Raw genomic sequence first — 24,189 nt, 5'->3', positions numbered from 1 at the left:
GTCCAATCCATTGCCATGCAGGACAATGTAATCAAAGCACTCCCAACAGATGGCATTAGCCTTTCTTTGGAAACTTCTAGAGAAGGAGACTCCACACACTACAAGGCAGGATATCCCATTGCTGAGTAGTTCTTACCATCAGGGACTTCTTCTTGAGGTTAGGCAGAAAATGTTTTCCTCCTATTTGAATCCATTGCTCCATTGTGTCCTAGTCTAAAGCAATAGAAAACACACTTTCCTCCTCTCCAATGTGACATCATGTCATGATTATCCTTTCCTTGATCATGGGAGTTGTAGTCCAGGGAGATCTGAAGAGCCACGTTTTTTCTCTTTAGAGCCATAAAGTCCAACCACTGATGGCAACAGGATCTTGGAGGAAATGCAGGGTTTATTGATGCAGGGTTTCTCTTGTGGCTACTGTTAACCTGTTACCTTTCGTCTATGCAGTTGCTCCATTGAAACCGGGATCCAGAGCATCACAATCGCCAAATCCTTTGGCTTGGGCCTGACCGTGGGTGGAGGGGCCAACAGGCCAGATGGGCCCATGGTCTATGTCCAAGAGCTACAAGCAGAAGGAGACTGCTTCAGGGTGAGCCAAGCACTGGGATGTCAGTCATCTAACACTGCTATATTTTTGTGTGTGTGCGGTAGTTGTTCTTCCAAAGTGCCCATTGTTAAACAATTTGAAGAAGAAGAGTGTTCAGTGGAGAGGAACCAAGGAACTAAATCCAACCCTGTACTAGAATTTTGGAAAATTGCTTCTGAAGTTATCTGTTGTGGTGGATGGCAGGCTTTTTCTTCTCTATGTTCCAAGGACCAGCACCATATTTGTGCCCATTGGCTATTACTGTTGACTTTCCAGCACTGTTTTCCTTCCAGCATCTGAATCTTATGGCATCTTTAGATTAGTAGTCTGATAAGACAATAGCTTTCTAGTAAGAATTCTAAAGAGTGAGCCTCCCATATCCATGAAAGTCACGATCCCAGCTGGATCGCAGTTACTGAAACCACTGATATGACTGAATGACATTAAATTATCTGACTTCCAGTCCCAACATGCTACAAAGTTGTGTTGAATGACCTAGAGATTCTTAGAGAGATATCCTTGCTATGAATTTGCTAGATCTTCCGATGAATATCTATGGTAACTTCTCATGGATGCATATAGAATCGCCTGGAGAATCTAGCAAATGCCTAGGAAAACAATTTCCCTCCAGATGTTGGTAAATAAAACTGAAATTCCATGGTTATATAGGGTCTTACTATACCTCACAAAACTGCTGGTCTCTGGATTCTGCAGGATGGATCCATGGGAGTTAAAGTGATATTGAAGTGCTGTAATAGTATAGGAAGATCCTGCTTATCTGATGGATTAAGGACTACAACACTGTTGGGAAATGGAACCAGTGCTTGCAAAGGCATTTGGGCTGCTGAAAAACCAAAAATAAGAAGCAATCCCATGCAAACCTTATTGGCATGAAGAACCAGTGAAAGAGCAGAAGCCTAGTCAAATGAATGGAATGTGACTATAATTAGCAAACATCGTCATCAGAAAATTTACCATCTTGTGGGAGGCTTCTCTCATGTCCCGCATAAGAAGTTGGAGCTGACAAACAGAAGCTCACCCCACTCCCCGGATTTGAACCGCTGACCTTTTGGTCAGCAGTCCTGTCAGAACAAGGGTTTAAACCCATTGCACCACTAGGGGCAAAGTGAGGCATTTACAGTGATCTGATATACAGAGAACCAAGAGTGGTGAGTCAGGACCATGGACAGCAGCTCCATGTAGAGCTGGAGAGAAGAAATAAGACCAGTTCTCTGTATCCACAAATTCTGTACACCATGCACACTGTGAAAATAGTTTTGGAAATCCAAAAAGCAAAGCTTGATTTTGACATTTCCTGTACAGGACATCATTATACTGCACCATATTATAGAATGGGATTTGAGCCGATTTTAGTATCAATGGAACAAATAGGTAACACTGCCTTGTCCTCTTCAGATTTGGAACCTTTCGTTCCTGACAGCCTTCCTTCTCCTTGTTCCTATCAGATGGGTGTCATAGAGATCTTTCTTCTTGCAGGACGGGCGTCTGCGGGTCGGTGATCAGCTCATTGCAGTCAATAAGGACTCCTTGGTGGGTGCCACCTACGAAGAGGCCAAAAGGATCTTAGCCAAGACAAAGTTCAGGTAAGCATGGCATCCTGACCACACTACCCATGAGAGTTTTTGAGCACTGCAGAAATCCAGTGGATCATTTCAGAGTTAGCTTTCATCAAAGATCATTCACCCTACATAATGCTAATGTTGTGATTTCACCCAAATGTTGTGCTCCTACCCGAGGCCCCTTCTACACTGTCCTTCTACCCCAGGATCCGATCCCAGGTTAACTGCTTTGAACTAGATTGTATGAGTCTCCACTGCCATATGATCAGCAGAAAATCAGGGATCGCATCCTGGGATACAGGACACTGTAGACAGGGGCGGCTCAACCCATTACGCAAAGTAAGCATTTGCAGTATAGTTGATTTTGCCCAGGGGCGCTCTTGAGGCGCTCTTGGGGGGAAATAGACCTTGACATATGCGAGTTGTAGTTACTGGGATGTATAGTTCACTACAATCAAAGAGCATTCTGAACTCCACCAATGATAGAACTGAACCAAATATGGCACACAGAACTCCCATGACAAACAGAAAATATATATCAGTGATTGGTTTGGGGGGGGGGGGGAATACTGTTTGCTTACCGTTGAAAATTACCTAGGGCCGCCTCTGACTGTAGTAGGTGTCCAAATGGGTTGCTGGTATCAGCAGCTTAGAGCAAGACAGAAAGAATGCTTGGGCTCCTGAAATTCCCTAAAGATGCCAGATCCTGTCTGAGGTTAAGCAGAGGCAGCCCTGTTAGCATTTGTGGGAGACTGCCAATGAATCCCAGGTACTGTAGGCTGTATTTCAGAGGAAGGATCTGGCAAAACCATATCCCTTGCCTAAGAAACCCTATGTTCAACTCATGGGGTTGCCATAAGTTGACAGACAACTTGAAAGCACAGGCATACATCTTGAATTCTCAACCAATGAGTAGTAGTAGTAGTAGTACTCTCTACGTGGGGCTGCCCTTGAAGACGGCCCGGAAGCTTCAGCTGGTCCAGCGTGCGGCAGCCATGTTACTAACTGGAGCGGGTAGCAGGGAGCACACAACGCCCTTGTTGTCCCAGCTCCACTGGCTGCCGATTTGCTACCGGACCCAATTCAAGGTGCTGGTCTTGGCCTACAAAGCCCTAAACGGTTCCGGCCCAAAATACCTTTCTGACCGCATCTTGGCCTACGAGCCCACGAGGACCTTGAGATCGTCTGGGGAGGCCCTTCTCTCGATCCCGCCTGCATCACAGGCACGGCTGGCGGGGACGAGGGAGAGGGCCTTCTCGGTGGTGGCCCCCCGGCTGTGGAACACTCTCCCGGCACACATCAGACAGGCGCCCTCCCTCATGTCCTTTCAAAAAAGCCTTAAGACCTGGCTGTTCGAGAGGGCATTTAATTAAGTGCTAAGCAACAACATTACGGTAATGAGAACTGGAATGGTATAAGGAAAATGAGACTGGCTATGATTCTACTAAGAGACGAAGCGGATTTTTATGTAGTTTGTATTTGTTGTATAGTCATATGTTGTTGATACTGGCCTCTGTAACTGTCTTTTTATGTGTACTGTACACCGCCATGAGTCGCCCGTAAGGGCTGAGAATGGCGGTCAATAAGTGCATCTAATAAATAATAATAATAAATAAATAGTAGTAGTAGTAGTGTGCCTTGAAGTCATTTTCTGAATTATGGTGACCACAAGGCAGAAAGGCATTTGCGTTTGCTTCTGTCTGAGGCTGAGAGAGTGTCACTTGCCTAAGATCACACAGTGGGTCTTGATGGCCAAGTCAAGATTTGAACCCTGATCACAGTTGCAGTCTACCATTCAAACCACTGCACTAAGCTGTCTATTGCCATGGCCATTAAGGTAGACTATAGTGCTATATAATAAGACCCCCCATAAGCATGGAACCCTTATCCATGGTTTCACTTCCCCAAGGCAAAATGGTCTGTTTAGGAATTTGATAGGACCTTCTGGTGATTCTATGGTGTGTTTGCCTGGAAAGTTACCATCAAGTTACATGGGAGGACTGGTCAAATTCCTAAAGAAGATACATTTCTAGGAATGTCTAGGTCCCCCGATCCAATTCAACAGGGGATCAGAGGTCAAGCAATGTAATGTAATTTGGTCATATCTGTGGTCTCAGGTAATCACAATCTGACCAAAAATATATAACGTATAACTCTGGAAATTGAGGTCTCCCTGTAATTGTATAGTGTGAAAGAGGCATTATTATGCAGCCATCCTGGATATGTGATGTTTCAACTTTCCTTGTTTTCTTCTTCTTCCTCCTCCTCATCTACAGCTACCACCACAATAATTTGGCTCTTTTTTTTCTTCTTCAGACATGAGGGAAACACTGAAGTGGCCTTCATTCCTGGACGGGTCCGGTTGCATCCAGGATTCTTGGCTCACAACAGCATCCATTCCTCCCCAACGAAGGCCATTGGGAATGGCCTGGGTCCTTGCCGCTTGAAAGTCCACGTCAGGTCCCCCGAGGTAAAGACCTTTGAAATCCCACCCAAATCCCCTCCCTTTGTCCATGGGAAAATCTCCTTTAATTCAGGTCTGCAATCCTCCCAGATGAGTAGTTTGTGGAAGTGGCTGTGTGGCCCTATTTGGGTTCTGCTTGCCTTCTCCCTCCCCTTGATGGAGTCTGATTTTTATTAAGTAGCCATTGCAGGCAGAGTATCTGTTATCTGGAACCCCAAACCTGGAATACTCCAGATTCATCCACAGGGTTTGGCTGAGAAAGTGGCACCTTTGCTTTCTGATGACTCGGTGTACAAACATGTTTCAAGCACAAGACTGTAATACATCTATAGAAATCAAAGTGTGTGTGTGTATACACACACACACACACACACACAGATAGTCTCCAAGTTATGAACAAGATAGGTTCTGTTGGTTTGTTCTTAAGTTAAAGTCATATGTAAGTTAGAACAGATACATTTTTAAGTGTAACTCCACACACACACACATATGCTTTTTGAATTGAATAGGGAAGAGTTAACACCCCTGTGGTGTTTCTTTTGCTGTCTGTGCCCATGTTCATAAGATTTCACAGCATTTTCTGTCTCTGTGAACATTGGGTTTTGAAAATTTTGGCTTGTTGTGTCAACCAGGATTGGAGATAAAGCTGGGAAAAGTGGATACCTCTTTTCCCATGATAACTCTTCCAGAAGTGGATTTCCCTGTCAAGGGGATGATTCCTCTCACTGAGACTGTTGTCTCGGCCTCATTCTTAACTAAGAATCATCTGTAAGTCAGATGTTTGCAATTCAGGGACTGCCTGTATCTATGTTTGTATGTATTTTCCAATATGGTCTCAAATCCAGAGAGCACTATGACTCCCACTGATGATGGATCTGGACCAAATGTAGTACACGGACTCAACATGAAGAAGTGTAAATATTGGTGTCATTTGGGGGCAATGACAGATGGTGATGGGAGTTGTAGTTTACCCACATGCTTTTTTTTTCTTCATGGGACCATTCATAAAATCCAAAAGCACACAATGACTACTAATGTTTATCATTACAAAATCCCTCACCTCGACATCACTGGGTCACAGGTGCTTCAGATATTGAAGGTTCATTATCATAATTAATTGAGTGAGGAAGAAACAAAGAGAGGTTGTAATTTTTCCAGCAGTTATTAAGTAAGAGACACTGACTGACTTAAGCACCTGGGGTCTGGAGACAACTCCTCCTGGTAGCTTTGTTGCTTTCAACCCTCATTCTGACAACTAATATTAGGGTTTGATGTTTTTCTGATTTATGGATCTGCTTTACTCCTTGATGGCTTTGTTTATCTTAATTTAGTGATGTCACATAAATTAATGTTGTGTTTAGACCAAAAGATCTCATGAAGTACATATATACAAATACATGTGTTCCAAAGTCGGGGATGGGGTGGGGTAGGGGGCTCTGGTCCCAAGCATTTTGGGGGAGAGCTATCCATCCTGTAACAGTTTCCTTCTCACCTTATGTTAATTTTCCTCAGTCTGGAAGGTGCTTCTGATCACAAACAAGTCACAGGAAAAACAGGAGAAGCTTAGGGTTATCCTTGACAGGCCATTTCTCTTTTAGGATTGGCCATACCATTCAACAAAATGAAACAGATGCCTTTGGCCATTGTCTTTTGAGCAAGACCAACACAATTTGGCTGGTTTTGGGCGTTTTGCTCCTTCACAGTCCTCCTCGGGCAGCAAAATATCTTGGTCATGTCTTACTGCTTTTGGTATCAGAGATTTTCCTAAGAAGGAGTCAAATCTACACCAAGAAAGAGAAGGATAAGAAGGATGAAAGAAGAGAAATAATTGCAGCCTGGATACAAGGGGGCTTTAGTGGTGTCCAATTTTTGGTTCTTCGGGTGTTTGGGACTACAACTCCCAGAAGCCCCAGCCAGTTGTCTAATGTAAGGAATTCTTGGAGTTGTAGTCCAAATCACCTGGAGAACCAAAAGTTGGACTCCACCAGTTTAGATAGTAGGGTTGTTCAAACCACACTCCCTTGATCCAGTGAATTTTCTGGGTGGTCTGGCCATGTTACAGAAGCATTCTCTTCTGGTGTTTCACCCAAATCTATGGCAGGCATTCTCAGAGGCTGTCTTTATCCTTTTGGGCAAGAGAGATCTTTGCATTTTAGGCCCTCTTGTTCCCTCTCGCCTTCATTTCCTCTGTTACGTTTCTCTTTTCCAGAGCAGACATGACAGTCCCTTTCCAGTGCCTTCTCCATCACCAGATATCTGCCCTCCAGAACTCACCATATCTGGTAAGTGGTTTTCCTCCTATTCAGGATATGCTTTGTAGGGTTACACCAGGGTGGTTGAGGCTTAGCTCATCTTGGTTCATAATATGACTAGGGTTGTGACATTGTTATTTTCCTCACAGGCCAATTTAGGCTAAATAAATGTATGAGGGTTTGTAGAGGTAAGTCTTATTTTGGCCAAAAATGGGAAGAATCAAGTACAAATAGCATTTAGGGGTCAGTTTGCTGTAGGAAGGGGTAAGAAGCATGAATAATTTGGAAGGGAGGTTTGGGAGTCACAGCTGGCAGCCTCCTATCCAAATACTAACCAGAATGGACTGTGCTTAGCTTCCAAGATCTGATGCCTTTTAGGGCATTTAGACCCTATTTATTTCCTAACCCTGTGGTGTTAAGCATTTGCTAATCACAGCTGCAAATAACAGGTGGTGGATTCCAGAGTGGTACTACGCAGCCGGGAAGGTGCTAATCATTTCCCTTGCCCTGTATTTCTAGTGTAAACCCAAATACAGAGCTCCTGAGTGCCAAGATTTCCCTCTGTGTACGTAGGAGGAGATAGTACAGGTGCCAAGGAAGTTGTCTGCCAAAGTTAATCAGCTAATTTTGGCCATTGGTTTAGCAAGTATAGATCAGTGTCCTCCTACACCATTTTCCAACTCTGACAGTGATGACTCGAGATACAGAACTTCTTGACCTAGTGGCCACTGATTCGGATCCATAATTATATGGGTAATTTCCCTTTAATTGCCATGCAACATTTTGCAGAATACTGGGATTTGTAATTCAGAGAGACAGTGACACTCTGTGAATAAGAATTCTGCACTGGCCACTATGTGCCTTCAACCTCCATTTGATTTTCTAAATTCTTGGCACAGTTTATTCAGAGGAGCTTTGCCACTGACTTCTTTCATCACCTGACCACATCTGCAGAACAAATGAATTTTATTGCTTACGCTTGGATTCATCTCCAAAATATCTTATTTATTTATTTATTCATTTATTTATGGCATTTATATGCTGCCCTTCTCACCCCAAAGGGGACTCAGAGCGGCATTATATTATATATTATTAGAATAGCACAATATCAGTATTATATATTACTATATTGTACTATACCATTATATTGTAATATTATTAGTAATATTACATGTAGTGTTATAATTATTATGTACTAATATGCAAATACAGGTACTGCTTCGGCAGAAAGGAAACAGCGCTCCATGCAGTCATGCCAGCTACATGACCTTGGAGGTGTCTATGGACAATGCCGGCTCTTCGGCTTAGACACCCCAGAGTCAAACACGACTAGACTTAATGCCAAGGGAAAACCACTACCTTATGCAAATATAGATATTCTGAAATAAAAAAAAAAAAAACAAATTTATTTATTTATTTATTTATAGCATTTCTATCCCATTCTTCTCACCTCCGAAGAGGGACTCAGGACGGCTACGAGCAGGCACCATTCAGTGACAAACAATACACAGCATAAAATACATTTAACCTATATTAAAAACAGTTATAAATACATGAACACTTCATCCCAAAACCAGGATTTGAGCTTCTTCCGGAAGGTAATGAGGGAGGAGGCAGATCTAATCTCATTAGGGAGGGCGTTCCACAGCTGAGGGGCCACTCCCAAGAAGGTCCTGTCTCTTGTTCCCACCAAATGTGATTGTGATGGTGGCGGCACCAAGAGCAGGTTCTCTCCAGATGATATCAAAGTCCTTGGGGGTTTGTAGAGGTAGATACATTTGAACAGGTAAGTTGAGCCAGAGCCGATCCCAAACATTTCAGATGTGGGATACTCAACCTTTACGTAACTAATTAACCCTGCTGTTCGATTGAAATGGAACTGTTTACAAAGTCAAGTGATAAAGACTGGCCTTTCGGGAAGGTGTGTAATGTAAAAGATGTGAAACTAAAGAAAAAGGGATGCAAAGAGAAGAAGAAGAAAAAAACAGGAACTCAATCTCAGTTACACTGTTGTTACAAGTGTTGCTTCTGGAAGGGAAGAATGAAGCAAACTCCTTCTCCAGCTGATGGTCGATGCCAAATTGATCTTTTCTGGAAGCCAGGACATGCGTGCAAAGTCCCCTTAGCCCTCCAAGGCCAAAGTCTAGCTGGAAAGGGGTCAAAAATGAGATTGAGAGTTATTTTGAGCAATCCGTGCCCTAAAAGAAGACTGATTCCATCCAGCCTGGTATTGCTAGAATCAGACAAGCCATCTGTGTTCGAGGAAGCAAGTCGTGGGTGCCGCCTGGCCTTTTGGTTCACCTGGAAGAACTGTGTTCCAAACTGATGAGTGACACCCCTGCCCCGAGCAAAGCTAAATCCTGATTAACTGGGAGCCAGAGGGGGAGGCGCTCCGTCCTTGAACCCTCCCGGCCAAACTCCGGTGGGTGACAAATCCCACAAACCCAGCCGTTCAGTCCTATCAGGGCAGACACAAAGCTTTGGCACCTGGCGGGGGCCAAGAGGTCTTGGGATTTAGCCGGATTACTCTTGCGATGGCGGGATCCCTGTGGCTTCTTCCGACATTTCGGGAAAATCTCCTCCGACCCAAGAGGCAAATTTGATTGTGTGGCTGTCTCAATAGGAAGTATTGCTATCTTAATGTATGACCTCACAGGTTGGGAAGGGGGCCCATGCTAATCTAGGCACAAACTAGAATTTAGTACTAATTTTCCAATCACCCGCCACTAGTTCAGTAGAAAGGGAACAAATATGAGAGAGTTGGCATGTCTGCATTTGTGAGAAAAATAAAACGGCATTGTCCGTTTTATTGATTGCAATGTTATGGAAGCAGAATGTTATAATGGATTCACGGGACGCAATTAACGGCTAGGGACAACCATTGCTGACAGTGTGAATTTCCCTTATTACAGAGGTTCTCAACCTATGGGTCCCTGGATGTTTTGGCCTACAACTCCCAGAAATCCTGGTCAGTTTACCAGCTGTTAGGATTTCTGGGAGTTGAAGGTCAAAACATCTGGGGACCCACAGGTTGAGAACCACTGCGGAAGCCGAGTCTCCGATGTTTGCATTGGAAGAGTTGTTTTTGTGTAGTGAAAAAGAAACTGCAGATTTATTATGTGGTTACCAGTAAAGATAAGTTTATTTTATTGCTGATTTCCATTCCTATTCCTGTGAATGCTTGTGTACACAGTGCTAGTGCACAGTTCTGCCCAGCAGTCTATAATGCTGTGGAGATAGCCCTGGGAATGAGGAGTGGACATCAAGGTGGCTTCCTTCCAAGAACGTCCAAGGCAGGGGTTTGCACCGAGTTGCCTAATGGCCTTCAAAGACCTCTCTTTGTTCTTGAACTCTGATTTATTGCCTTCCAGCTCCTGTTTCCCCATCTAACCAGCGAGCCATGCCAGCCACCAAGCCCAAAGTCACCCTGGATCCTCACATTCGTCTCAAAGATGGCAAACTTGAACTGGTGAGTCTGGCCAGCAAATCAGAGGATCCATTTTCTCTCTCAAAACTTTCTCCCTCCTCCTGCTTCTCCTCCTTCTGTTTCTTCTCCTCTCTTTCTCTTTCTCCTACTCTTCAGTCTCAGATCCTTAGAATCATAGAGTTCGACAAGACCACTTGAGCCATTTAGTCATGGGCCATCTAGTCTTTTCCCTTGAAATGCAGGGCAAACACCATCAAAGTACTCCTGACAGTTTGATTGCTTTGATTTCTAGGAAAAGTCCAAGTGTCCAAAATTTGTAAAATAATGAGAACAGAAAACTTACAGTCCAGTTCTTGGAATACATCTTATATTCACAAAATGTTTCTCCTGCCCCCGAAAACCATACACTTCTAAACAGGATGCAGTGCACATCCTGTTGAATTGAATGGACACTAGGGAGAAGAGGAATTCATTTCAGTTCATTTCTGACCCAGGATATCGATGCAAATCTAGAAGACTGGGTTCTGACTTGATGGGGGAATTGTGGACTTGATCGTCATTATAGATAAATCCATCTAGCAATGCTCACCCGATATATGTGTGTGTGTGTACTTTTAAGTTGCCATGAATTTACAGCATTCCCATGAAGTGTACAGCATTAAACACTCCATGGTGCCAAGTCGACAGAAATGCCTGCTTCCTCTGCACTTGCTGCTTCATAAACTGTACCGTACCTTTCTTGAGATTATAAAGTCACAAAAAACAGAAAGATTATTTTCAAAGCTCTTATCTTTCTCTCCACCCTTCAATGCTCACTTTTTGGTGTCCGCTGCATGGCTTTGCATGTGCAGATGCTGCAGTATCTGAGTCTTGACGTGAGTGAGGAGAAGAAGAGGCAGCTCAGGCAGAGTCTGACTACAGACTCACAAGGAACAGTGGCTTATGGCGGTGAGTGAAAAATGTCTCCTCTCCTGCAACTCCTATCATCCTTGTCCAAGAGCAGCCTTTGACCAGCTGTAATTAGAATCAGAATCACAAGGAAATGTATCCACCTTAACTCTAGGTGCCTCTTCTTCCTTCCCCTTTTTTTCTCAGATTTCCTCCAAGCTGTCAGAGATGTCCTGCCGGAGGAGCTGGAAGAGGCTGGTGTCAATTCCAATTCTGTGCTCTTCACTCAACACGAAGTGGCCACTTTGCTGGATACGTCAGCTTTCCATTCCCAGGTCAGCCACCAGCTATCTATCTCCAACTGCCTGATTGTAAGGAAAACTCACCTGAGATGAAAAAGAGTGCCATGATGCCAACCGTTGCAAGAGTTTTACCCCTCCTCCTTTAAAAAAACCCTGTTTTTGTACAAAGCATAATAATAATAATAATTATTATTATTATTATTTATTTATTTATTTATTTATATTCTACCCTTCTTCCCGTGGGGACTCAGAGCGAATTACAGTGTAAACAGATACCGGCAAACATTAAATGCCTTGTTAAAAGTACAATGAGACACACAAAAAAAGGCAAAGCCTTCTCCTTTCATTTCCGCTTTGGAGGTGGTGCTCATCTCTGGCTCTGGGGGAGGTGCTGTTCTCCATTTCTAAGCTGAGTAGCCTATGTGGAGCATGACTGCTTGAAGCATCTTATGTTTTTCCCGCTGAAGCAGTACCTATTTATCTACTCACTTTTGCTTGTTTTAGAACTGCTAGGTTGGCAGGAGCTGGGGTAACAGCAGGAGTTCACCCCATCCCGTGGATTTGAACTGCTGACCTTCAGGTCAGCAGTTCAACAGCACAAGGGTTTAACCCATTGTGCCACCATGGTCATTACTGCATCCAAAGCATCCCTTTTTGTACCCAAATCATCCAAACTACCGCTCCCAGGACTCCACACCATTGAGCCATGGCAGTTAAAAGTGATGTTGAAGTGCATGAGTTCAACTGTGGATCTACAAAATTGTAGCCAGAGGAACTGGACCTCTCTAGCTGGGAATGTCTAATTACTTTTTCCTAAATTACCAATTCCAGAATTCTGTGGAATGTTGCTATGGCAGTCAAAGTGGAATCATAGTGCTTTAACAGTGCAGAGTCAAAGGGCCCTAGAAAAAATTATCTCACAACCAGACATGTGTCTCTTTCACTGCTCTTATGGTGAAATTCTTCTCCTTTATTGTTGTTGTTGTTATTATTACTATTATTATTACTATTATTTGTATATATGCAGATAATATGCATGCCTTTGTCCCAGCATGCATTTTTAGTGGCTCTTTCTTTCCTCCCACCATTTCCTTCATACACCTTCTCTCTCCCCCCTTCCTTCCCATCTCTTTCTTTCCTGCTTCCTTTGTTTTTCCTCAAACACCTTCCCTTTCTTTTTACCTTTATCTTTCTTCCTTTCTCATCCCTTCCTTTTCTTCCTTCCTTCCCTTCCTCCATTCCTATTTCTTCTTTTTTCTTCCCTTCCTTTTGTTTATTTCCTACTCTTTCCTTTTGTTTATTTTTCACCCTTTCTTAACCTTCCTTTTTTTTCTTTCTCCTTCTTTCTTCACCCTTTCTTGGTTCCCCTTCTTTTCCTCCTTCTTTCCTTCCTTGCTTCCTCGCACACACATGTCACCCAGCAGAAACCAACCCATTTGGCTCCCTTTCTTTGCCAATTACATTACAAGAGGCCACTTCACCTAGCAACAGCCAATCTTTCAACTAACCACAGCCAATCCACTTTTATTTCCCTCTTATGCTCTTAGCCCGAAAATGGTGGTTACTTTAGTTCAAACCTGGCAATTTTTGAAGGATCTGTAGGCCAAGTTTGGTCCAGATTCATCAAGCCACAGAGGAGCATTTGTTGTACAAACCAACCAACCAACATACATGCATACTTTGATTTCTATATATAGAGAGATGATGGTATGATTACTATTATTAGTTCTATTATTATTACAGACATGTGACTCTATCAGTTGCACCGACAGTGAAGAGATGGAACAACTGCAGCTGGAAACAGCAGACCTGCGGCAAGAAGTCCGGAGGTTAAAAGTGAGTATATGCACATTGAGAGGTTGTCTTCAAGGAACACAAAGCAAATGCATTGATGTTGGAGTTAGATCAGATACTGGATATCCATCTGAGACCGCCTTCCGTTCAGCATGCTTTGAACTTAGAAATAAAAAATATTAACAGCAATGAAGAAATGCATCGTTCTTTCATATTGAGAGATGCTCACAATCTATTTCAAGGTGAATCATCATGCCTGGAGCTTTCTGGGAGAGAGAATTCTTGCTCCTTTTGCTAGAAAACAAGTGCTCTCTGGAGATTAGGGATTACAAATGCCATCTTGGTTGTTGCAAGGGGGCATAACAACAGCAACAACAACAACAGCAACAACAGCTACAACAACACACTTTATTTCTATTTTGCTCTATCTTCCCGAGGGGACTTACAACATACACAGATAAACATTCAGTACCTTTAATACTGTGAAATAACAATGACACATGAATACACATAACAAAGGTAAAGGCTTCCCCTTTCATCTCTGGCTTCTGACCATGGGGAGGTGTTCTTTTTCCATTTCCAAGCTGAGGAGCCTGTTGTACATAGACACCTCTTGGCTGTATTGTCAGCATGGCTTAATGGGCACCTTTATTACCTTCCGCTGAAGCGTTACCTATTGATCTACTCACATTTGCATTGTTTCGAACTGCTAGTTTGGCAGGAGCTAGGGCTAACAGCAGGAGCTTACCTCAATCCGCGGCTTTGAACTGCCAACTTTTAGGTCAGCAGATGCAACAGTTCAATGGTTTAACCTGTAGTGCCACCGTGGACAGGTTAACAACACCATCTAACATGTGGCTGGAGGTGGATTATAATATAGTTCAAACAAACAAACAGAAAAAATACAACATTGTTAAAATAAATACACCAAAATGCACGCAACAAAATACCAACACCAATAAAACTCAGTTTAAAATTCATGCTTGAAATGGGGCCATGGGTGCAGTTTGAGTATGCTGGTCATATACAATTGCACTATAAAATGTAAAAGTTACTTTAAAAGCAATGGTTCCTCAATGGAAACCTATGATAGGTAAACCAACCTACTAGTTTTTTAAATTTTGTCCGAAGTGACTGCAAGTTGCTTCTGGTGTGAGAGAATTGGCCTTCTGAAGAGATGTTGCAAAGGGGATGTCCTGATGTGTTATCATCCTATGGGAGGCTTCTCTCATGTCCCCGCATGGGGAGCTGGAGCTGATATACAGGAACTCACCCTGTCTTGTGGATTCGAACCCCTGGCCTTCAGGTTAGCAGTTCAACCAGCACAAGGGTTTAACCCATTGCACCATACTGCTCCTGACCTACTAGTTACAGATATATAAAGTGCAAAGTAAGGGTGAAAATAATATTTGTAATTATTCACATCAGGTCAAATATAATTTTCTGACAGTTTGGAAACCGTGTCAGGAAGAACAATATACCAGTGAGTATTTTGCTCCATTTTCCCTTGATATTCTACATTCCAAGGTGTTTAGTAATTCTTTTGTGCATATTTTTGCATAAAACAGTTTTCTATGCAGAAAACTTGCTTCCTGGGCAGAAAACTCAGTTTTTGTGCAGGGAGCCTGTTCTCTAGGCAAGAAATGGGTTTTCATGCCAAAAAAACCCACATGTTTTCTCTGCAGAATAATTCCTGTACAGCATTTTGGGAGTTCTGAATATAGTGAGAAAGCTGTGGGTTAATATTCATTTTCTCCCAAAGGTTGGAGAGCACTGCTTTAATTATTTGTTCTCACCGGCGAAGACAAATTAGTTGGAATTTACATCTTTAGTGCAGAGATATATCACACAGCACTAAGTTTAGGGCATTTTTGGAAAGCATTGCTTGAATTGATGACATGAAATTAACCTTTCTTTTTTTCTTTCCCAGTCCCTCTTGAAGGAGGTAGAGAGCAACAAGAAGTCCATGGAAGAGGAGCTCCAGAGATTGAACCAGGTCAGACAAAGGTTAAGCGTTTAGATTACACTTTGATTGGTCCTATTGTGCAAGTAATTAATGGATCAAATTGCAGCCTGATACTTATTGCAGTACAGATGCCAGTGAGATTCTCTGCATATAAACTCAAAATTAGGATTGATTTACTCTTTTGGAGGGCTGTCCCATCCACCTCAAAAGGAGATATGAGTTTTGTTGTTCATTCGTTCAGTCGTCTCCGACTCTTCGTGACCTCATGGACCAGCCCACGCCAGAGCTCCCTGTCGGCCGTTACCACCCCCAGCTCCCTCAAGGTCAGTCCAGTCACTTCAAGGATGCCATCCATCCATCTTGCCCTTGGTCGGCCCCTCTTCCTTTTGCCTTCCACTTTCCCCAGCATCATTGTCTTCTCTAGGCTTTCCTGTCTCCTCATGATGTGGCCAAAGTACTTCAACTTTGTCTCTAGTATCTTTCCCTCCAGTGAGCAGTCAGGCTTTATTTCCTGGAGGATGGACTGGTTGGATCTTCTCGCAGTCCAAGGCACTCTCAGAACTTTCCTCCAACACCACAGCTCAAAAGCATCGATCTTCCTTCGCTCAGCCTTCCCTAAGGTCCAGCTCTCATATGAGTTTTACAAGTCCTATATTTCTTCTCATTTGAGCAAAAATTAAAATCTCTTTGGTAGGACCCAATTAGAACAGTTGGATACTCCTTTGACGACAACAATATTTGCTATCTTGTCCTGGGATTTGTAGTTTGGAAAGGTGCTGAAGGTCTCTGGCAAAGATACTCACCAGACTGCAAATCCTAGGTTTCCATAGGATTTATTTATTTATACTCAGTTCTTGTGGGTTTTTTGGGCTATATGGCCGTGTTCTAGAGGCATTTCTCCTGACGTTTCGCCTGCATCTATGGCAAGCATCCTCAGAGGTGAGGTCTGCTGGAATTGGGAAAAAGGGGGTTTATATATCTGTGGAATGACCAGGGTGAGACAAAGGGCTTTTGTAAGTTGGGCTAGGTGTGAATCTTTCAACTGACCACCAATTGCCAATGTCGAATCAGCAATTTATCTCCTCCCAGAGGAAGAAGCAGAAGAAGTACGAGCGGAAGCAGCAAGGATCCTGAAAAAGGCAAAACTCCCCTCCAGTAACATTACAAGGAAGGAAAGACAAGCTATTAGAGACCTAAATTCAGATCCTGATATCCTCATTCTGCCAGCAGACAAGGGGAATGCCACAGTAATCATGCATATAGAACAATACAAGGAGAAGATCAGAAAACTCCTGGACCCTACTACATACAGAAAACTTAAGCAAGACCCAACTTCCAAAATAACCAGAAAAACCAACACTCTAATTAAGAACTCCTCAATCAACTTTGACATACGACAGCAGCTATGTAAATCAGAAGCCCTTCCACCCAGGCTTTATGGACTCCCAAAAATCCATAAGGACTCCACCCCACTCAGACCCATCGTGAGTGCCATTGGATCCCCCACATATGACTTAGCCAAATTTCTTGCTGCACAGTTACAAAGCCACATTGGGCTCACAACACACTACATCAAGGACTCAGCCCACTTCATTGAAAAAAATCAGCAATCTCAAGCTAAATACAAATGACAAACTGATCAGCTTCGATGTGCTGTCTCTATTTACCATGGTCCCAGTTGCAGACACCATGGCACTCATCAACCAGAGGTTCCCAGAAGACATCACGGCGCTGTTTCACCATTGCCTCACCACCAGCTATTTTCAGTGGGACAATGAATTCTACGAACAGAAAGATGGAGTAGCTATGGGGAGCCCTCTCAGCCCAGTCATAGCTAACTTCTACATGGAACACTTTGAAAAACAAGCCCTGGAGACAGCAACCCAAAAGCCCACGATATGGTTCAGATATGTGGATGACACCTTCACCATTTGGAGCCATGGAGAAGAAGAACTCAACAGGTTCCTGGAACATCTTAACAGCATCCACCCAAACATCCAGTTCACTATGGAAAAAGAAAAGGAAGGAAGACTGCCTTTTCTAGATGTCCTAGTCATCCGCAAACCAGATCAACAATTGGGTCACACCGTTTACAGAAAACCCACACACACAGATAGATATCTACATAAAAACTCCAACCATCACCCAAGTTAAAAAAGAAGCACCATTAAAGCCTTGGCAGACCGTGCAAAAAGAATCTGTGAACCCCACCTCCTCCAAGATGAACTGAACCACCTCAACTGGGCTCTACAGGCCAATGGATATTCCACCTCAGACATCAGAAGAGCTGCAAGACCAAGAACAAGCCACGAGAGTCAAGATGAAGATCCACCCAGAGGAAAAGTGTTCCTGCCATACATCAAGGGAACCACTGACCGCATAGGGAAGCTGATGAGGAAACACAACATACAAACAATCTACAAACCCACCAAGAAAATCCAACAAATGCTACGTTCAGCAAAGGACAAGAGGGATCCGCTCACCTCTGCAGGAGTCTACCGTATACCATGCAGCTGTGGACAAGTCTACATAGGGACCACCAAACGCAGCGCCCAAACACGAATCAAGGAACATGAAAGGCACTGCAGACTACTCCAACCAGAGAAATCAGCCATAGCAGAGCACCTGATGAACCAACCTGGACACAGCATTTTATTTGAGAACACAAAAATGCTGGACCACTCTCACAACCACCATGTCAGACTACACAGAGAAGCCATTGAAATCCACAAACATGTGGACAATTTCAACAGAAAGGAAGAAACCATGAAAATGAACAAAATCTGGCTACCAGTATTAAAAAATTCTAAAATTGCAACAGCAAAAACAGCAGAGAGAAAAACAGGCAGGGACATCTAATCACCTTTCAAGAAGAGTTTGCTCCAGGCACAGTCAGCCCATTGTATGCTAATCAAGGTGGTCAGTTGAAAGATTCACACCTAGCCCAACTTACCAAAGCCCTTTGTCTCACCCTGGTCATTCCACAGATATATAAACCCCTTTTTCCCCAGCTCCAGCAGACCTCACCTCTGAGGATGCTTGCCATAGATGCAGGCGAAACGTCAGGAGAAATGCCTCTAGAACATGGCCATATAGCCCGAAAAAACCCACAAGAACTGAGTGATTCCAGCCATGAAAGCCTTTGACAATATATTTATTTACAGTGTCAGAAGTGAATTGAGGGTACAGTTATACTGTATTTAAGAAAACACAAACAAAGTTAGAACTTGGCATTATACTAGATTTCCATTGACCAAAAGCTGGCCACTTGGAGTGCCTCTGGTGTCGCTGTGAGAAGGTCCTCTAGTGTGCATGTGGCAGGGCTCAGGTTGCATTGTAGTAGGTGTTCTGTGGTTTGCTCTTCTCCACACTGGTATGTCGTGGACTTCACTTTGTAGCCCCATTTCTGAAGGTTGGCTCTGCATCTCGTGGTGCCAGAGCGCAGTCTGTTCAGCGCCTTCCAAGTTGCCCAGTCTTCTGTGTGCCCAGGAGAGAGTTTCTCATCCAAACTCAGCCATTGATTGAGGTTGCGGGTTTTCACCTGTCACTTTTAGACTCTCACTTGCTGAGGTGTTCCTGCGAGTATCTTTGTAGATCTTTAGAAGCTGTTTCTTGATTTAAGGCATTGGCATGCTGGCTGATATCCGGAGAAAAGATGAGCCGGAGCTGTCACTGCCTTGGTCCTTTCCTTATTGGCTGCTACTTCCCAATGGATATCAAATGGTACAATACTGACTAAACAGTATAATTTCTCCAGTAGTGTAGGATGTAGACATCCTGTGATAATGTGGCATGTCTCATTAAGAGCCACATCCACTGTTTTAATATGGTGAGATATATTCCATACAGGGCACGTGTATTCAGCAGCAGAGTAGCAAAGCACAAGGGCAGATGTCTTCACTGTAACTGGTTGTGATCCCCAGGTTGTGCCAGTCAGCTTTCGTATGATATTATTTCTAGCATCCACTTTTTTTGCTTGATATTAAAACAGTGCTTCTTATAAGTCAGAGTATGGTGCAGAGTAATTCCCAGGTATTTGGATGTGCTGCAATGCTCCAGTGGGATTCCTTCCCAGATAATCCTCAAAGCTCAAGATGCTCGTCTGTTCTTAAGATGAAAAGCACATGTCTGCTTTTTAGATAGATTAGGAATCAACTGGTTTTCCCTGTAATAGGCAGTAAGAGCACCTAAAGCTTCAGAGACGTTCTGTTCAATCATTTCAAAGCTCCCTGTTTGAGCGGTGATGGCACGATCGTCAGCATAGATTAAACTCCCTGTCCCTTCTGGCAGTGGCATAGGACGGAGTCATGGTATTGAATACCATAATATAATTTTATAGTTTGAAAGAGAGCTTTTGGGAAAGAAATCCTGGCTTCTCAACCTTGCCTTCTCTAGATTCCCTAAGGCAGTGGTTCTCAACCTTCTCAACAGTTTACCAGCTGTTAGGATTTATAGGAGTTGAAGGCCAAAACATCCGGGGGCCCACAGGTTGAGAACCACTGTCCTAAGGGCTTCACTTCCAGATCTTGGATCATCTTGCTCCTTGAGACATCTTCAAACAGATCAATATCCTTCTTGGGAAGAAGCAGCTCAGAGGAGCAGCTTTGTGAGGAATATTTATGAGGAATTCAGCTTCATTATGCTTAAGAGCAGGGTTGATGCTATTCAAGGAACATGCTTCCAGAGACTGAATTCAACCCAGTCTTTTTCTCTGCTTGTTGAAAAGCTTGAGGAGCCTGTGCTCTTTGGGTTAAAAATATGTTTGATATTCTTTTCCTGCAATTACAGCCTGCGGTTCAAAACGTCCCTAAGCAACCGCAACGTGTGACATTGTGAGTTGTGCACAAAGGCATTGCTGCGGTGTTCTGGCACGTGTATCTTAACCAACAAGAAGCCCACGCTCCTCCACCTTCCAAAAAGTGTCATTTGTGGGAATCCTAAGAACAGCCAGTCCAGTACCTTTCATTCGTATTGCTGTTCTGTGCTCTCCTACCCCTACTGCAATGCTACCCTGGGCTTTCTGTGGCAAGATTTGCTCAGAAGGGGTTTGCCACTGGCATCCTCTGAGGCTGAGAGAGTGTCACTTATTCATGATCCCCTAATGGCAGGGATTTGAAGCATGGTGTTAAGAAGTTTCACCATTATATGCCAATGAGTCCACTTTAGCTGCAGGGTTGTGATGGATACATCGAAACTTCAGCCAGACAGCCTGATTGTTTACATTTCCTACATTTCCATAAGATGGAGCCATGACAATTAAAGTGGAATCATAACGCTATAACTATAGACAGTCAGGTCTTGGTATCTGCTGGGCTTTGGTTCCAGGATCCCTAATGTATACCCTAATGGAGTTCAAGTCAATTATATACAATAGTAAAATAATACTAATAATAGCAACAGTAAGGTTCAAATCAGCTCACAAACAACCGGGTTGTGGTGCAGCTGCTTGGGAGTCAGCTGCATTAAAATCACCACTGACCAGAAGGTCATGAGTTTGAAGCCAGCCCAGGTCAGAGTAAGCTCCCAACCATTTGTCTAGCTTGTTGTCAACCTTTGCAGCCTGAAAGACAGTTGCATCTATCAAGTAGGAAATTTAGGTACTGCTTATGTGGGGAGGCTAATTTAACTAATTTATGACGCCATAAAAATATCCAGCAGCATTCAAAAGAATGAGAAAGTACTCCATCGGTGACACCAGTGGAAAGGCTGAGAAGGGCGGTATACAAATACAGTAAATAAATTAATAATAAATAATAAATAATGGTGAAGTGACAGCTCCCCCGGTGACTGGAATTCAAGCATACCTTCATGAAGCTGGAAAGTTAAATACCCTCTGTATGTCTGTCTATATATGTTGTATGTCTATAGTATTGAATGTTTGCTGTTCGACCTTTGCAGCCCAAAAGGTCTATGTGTGTCTATGGCATTGTATGTTTGCCATGTATATGTGCATTGTGATTTGTCTTTAGTCCCTGGAGGGTGAGAAGGGCAGAATATAAATACTGTAAATGAATAAATAAATAAATTTTGTATAAAATGGAAAAATAAAGGTTTCCATTTAGAGAATTATTTTAAGCAGTGGATGGTTGCATCCATGGATATGATTGGCCAACTAATGTGAAAGGTCTCCCAATCTAGCATCCACACTATTACATCATACTGGCTCATATTCGAGGTTGAACTAGATCTCCCATTAATGACAGCAACGCCAACCCTGCCTAAACCATTTGCACCACACTGGCTCTCAAGGTTTTGAGTCTCATCTCTTTTTGTGTGGGAATGACTTGCCTTTCTTCCTCTTGCTTTCTCCCCAACCTCAGAAAGCGCTGGGCTTCCTCTCAGAGAACCGAAGCCTCCATGGCAAGCTTCAGGTGGCTGAAGTGTCCCAACGGCAAGCCCACAGTGCAGAGCAAGATTACGAGGAAGTGATCCATTTGTTGGAGGCAGAGATCGCGGAGCTGAAAACTCAGCTGGTGGGGAAGAAAACCAAGCAAGCTTCAGAAGCAGAGGTCAGTCTGCAATGGGACCATGCAGTTAAGCGTAGTGGGAGAAACCTTCAATGATTCAGATGTTTTAAACTACAGGTGTCCAACCCAATGTCCCTGGACCATGCCATTTCATGTAGCTTTCCTCCAGATGCTTGGCTACAACTCCAATATTCCTCATCATTAGAGATCATATCTAGAGTTGATGGGGAGTTGTTATCCAGTGACATCTGAAAGGCTGCAGTTTGTTCTGTTTAGTCAGGAGAGTGGGGTTTGGATTTACAAGGCTGGTGGGCAGGATGTTAAGCTTTAAAATATCCTCTAACCAAGGCATGGGCAAACTTTGACCCCTCAGGTGTTTTGGACTTCAACTCCCACAATGTGTCTTGTTTTATTTTTCCATGCTGAGGAGCCTGTTGTCTGTAGACATCTCCAGTCATGTTGCCTGCATGTCTGCATAGGGTGCCTTGGCATTCCGAGGTGGTACCTATTGATCTACTTGCATTGCATGCTTTCAAACTGCTAGGTTGGCAGAAGCTAGGGCTGACAATCAGGAGGTCACCCTGACTCGTGGTTTTGAACTGTGAACCTTCTGGTCAGCAGATTTCTTGCAGTTAGTGGTTTAACCCACTGTGCTATTGCTGCCATCCAAGTATAAATGGTGGTCTCCCATCCAAGTACAAATCAGAGCTGAGTCTGTTTTGGTTCCAACACCAGATGGAATCTGGTCCCTTTATTCACTAAAAAACCTCCTAAATGTGTGGAAATGCCACCTAGAAACATGGTAGAAAACAGCAATTCACTTTTGAGGTCTCTTTGAGATAGCAACACTTTCACTCTGGAGACAGATGTCACCTTGTACTTCTCTCCATTTCCATTTTCACTCTCTTGTTTTCTCTTTCCAAATCAGAATGATGTCTTAGAGATGAAAAGGCAGCTAACCCTGACTGATGGGCAGTTGAGAAAGTCCGAAGTTTCCCGGAAACGCCTGGAAATCCTTAACAGGAAGCTGCTCCTGTTTGTCCAGGTGAGATGCTGAAACCATAGCAGCTCTCTAGATCTGGGGATCTTCTTCATCAGAATATCATGCTACTGTTAGGACAGAAGGGAGCAAGAACTATTTTAGTCCAGGATTCTGCTCAAAAAGCCAAATAAATACCAGAAACAGTCGGATTCCTCTTGTATTTGGATAGGAAGCTTATGGAAACTAGTAGATTTTGGGAAGTTTTGGACATAGCCTCAGCCCCAACTAAAGATAAGGGATGATGGGAACAGTGGTTGTAACAACCCCCATGCCACTCCTGCCTTAGCATTTTGGACACTTACTGCCAAGTAGAGTATGACCCCTACATCTGCAGAGGATATTGTCCTAGACTGTGAGGATATATAAAACTATGCATAATAGTGAACTTTATTGTTTTCAGTGGGACAGATGGCGGAGGTCCCTAGAAAAAGGTGTAGCTTTTACAAGAGGTCCTAAGTCCATCCATGGATAAGTAAAACTGTGTATATCAGGTTTTGTGATTACTGGGATCATGCTGTGTTGAATCAAGCACTCTTAATTTGCACATAGAACTATTGGATGCCAATGAATTGAGTTTCACTGTTTCCCACTTCCATTCTTTAGACATTAAACCACAAAAGGGCTTCTCCTTTGGTCGTTTCTCCTCTTTATTTTCTGCAGCTGAATATTAGCATTGGGATTAATCAGTCTCATTGAAATGATCGATTTATTCAGGCTGGCCTTTGTGCAGTCTTTTCTTTTGCTATGGATTAATGCAAGCCACCCTTGCAATTAGTAGCAACAGGGGCAGAGCAAAAGGATGTGGGGAATTAGGAAAATATCCCACTGGGAGGGAGGGCGGGCAGGAGTTTAATTTCTACAGGATTGAAATACTAAAATGCCTCCACTTTCTGTTTTTGCCCAGAACGCCCAGAAGCTATTAAGTCCTTCCTGCACATTGCCAGAGGAGAAGAGGTGAGAAGGGGAATTGTTCTTAATGTTTCTGTACGCTGTAAACTCTGTGAGCGTTTATTTATTCACTCATGCATAGACCTGAATGTCATTGGGACCACTGCTTACCTCCTTTCTTAAGAACTGAGAAGCCTCCTATGGTGGCTCTTTCTTTCCTCCCTGCATTTACCTCATGGAGCTTCTCCATCTGTCCTTCCTTCTTTCCTTCTTTCCTTCTTTCCTTCCTTCTTCCCTTACTTTTCCTCATATACCTTCTTCCCCTTCCTTCCTTCTTTCCTTCTTTTTTCTTTCTCACACTGCCTCCCTTCTTTCACCTGGAATATTATGTCCAATTCTGGGCACCACAATTCAAGAGAGATATTGACAAGCTGGAATGTGTCCAGAGGAGGGTGACTAAAATGATCAAGGGTCTGGAGAACAAGCCCTATGAGGAGCGGCTTAAGGAGCTGGACATGTTTAGCCTGAAGAAG

The 24,189-nt window shown here is 43.4% G+C and overlaps 1 protein-coding gene across 2 annotated transcripts in view; it reads left to right on the top strand.

Annotated features, from left to right (window-relative positions):
- LOC132781973 (syntaxin-binding protein 4-like) overlaps window positions 1-24,189 on the top strand; it is a 90,946-nt gene that overhangs the window by 57,313 nt on the left and 9,444 nt on the right. For both annotated transcript variants that reach the window (XM_060786576.2, XM_060786575.2), the window contains exons 8-19: window positions 448-589; window positions 2,084-2,190; window positions 4,483-4,636; window positions 6,840-6,912; window positions 10,254-10,351; window positions 11,161-11,257; window positions 11,405-11,532; window positions 13,243-13,335; window positions 15,224-15,289; window positions 21,580-21,768; window positions 22,655-22,771; window positions 23,673-23,722. In XM_060786576.2, the coding sequence (XP_060642559.1) occupies window positions 448-589; window positions 2,084-2,190; window positions 4,483-4,636; window positions 6,840-6,912; window positions 10,254-10,351; window positions 11,161-11,257; window positions 11,405-11,532; window positions 13,243-13,335; window positions 15,224-15,289; window positions 21,580-21,768; window positions 22,655-22,771; window positions 23,673-23,722 (1,314 nt within the window). The remainder of the gene's footprint in view (window positions 1-447; window positions 590-2,083; window positions 2,191-4,482; window positions 4,637-6,839; window positions 6,913-10,253; window positions 10,352-11,160; window positions 11,258-11,404; window positions 11,533-13,242; window positions 13,336-15,223; window positions 15,290-21,579; window positions 21,769-22,654; window positions 22,772-23,672; window positions 23,723-24,189) is intronic.

Source organism: Anolis sagrei, chromosome X (genome assembly GCF_037176765.1).
Source record: "Anolis sagrei isolate rAnoSag1 chromosome X, rAnoSag1.mat, whole genome shotgun sequence".
Lineage (NCBI taxonomy): Eukaryota > Metazoa > Chordata > Lepidosauria > Squamata > Dactyloidae > Anolis > Anolis sagrei.
This window is presented reverse-complemented; position numbering and strand designations above follow the sequence as displayed.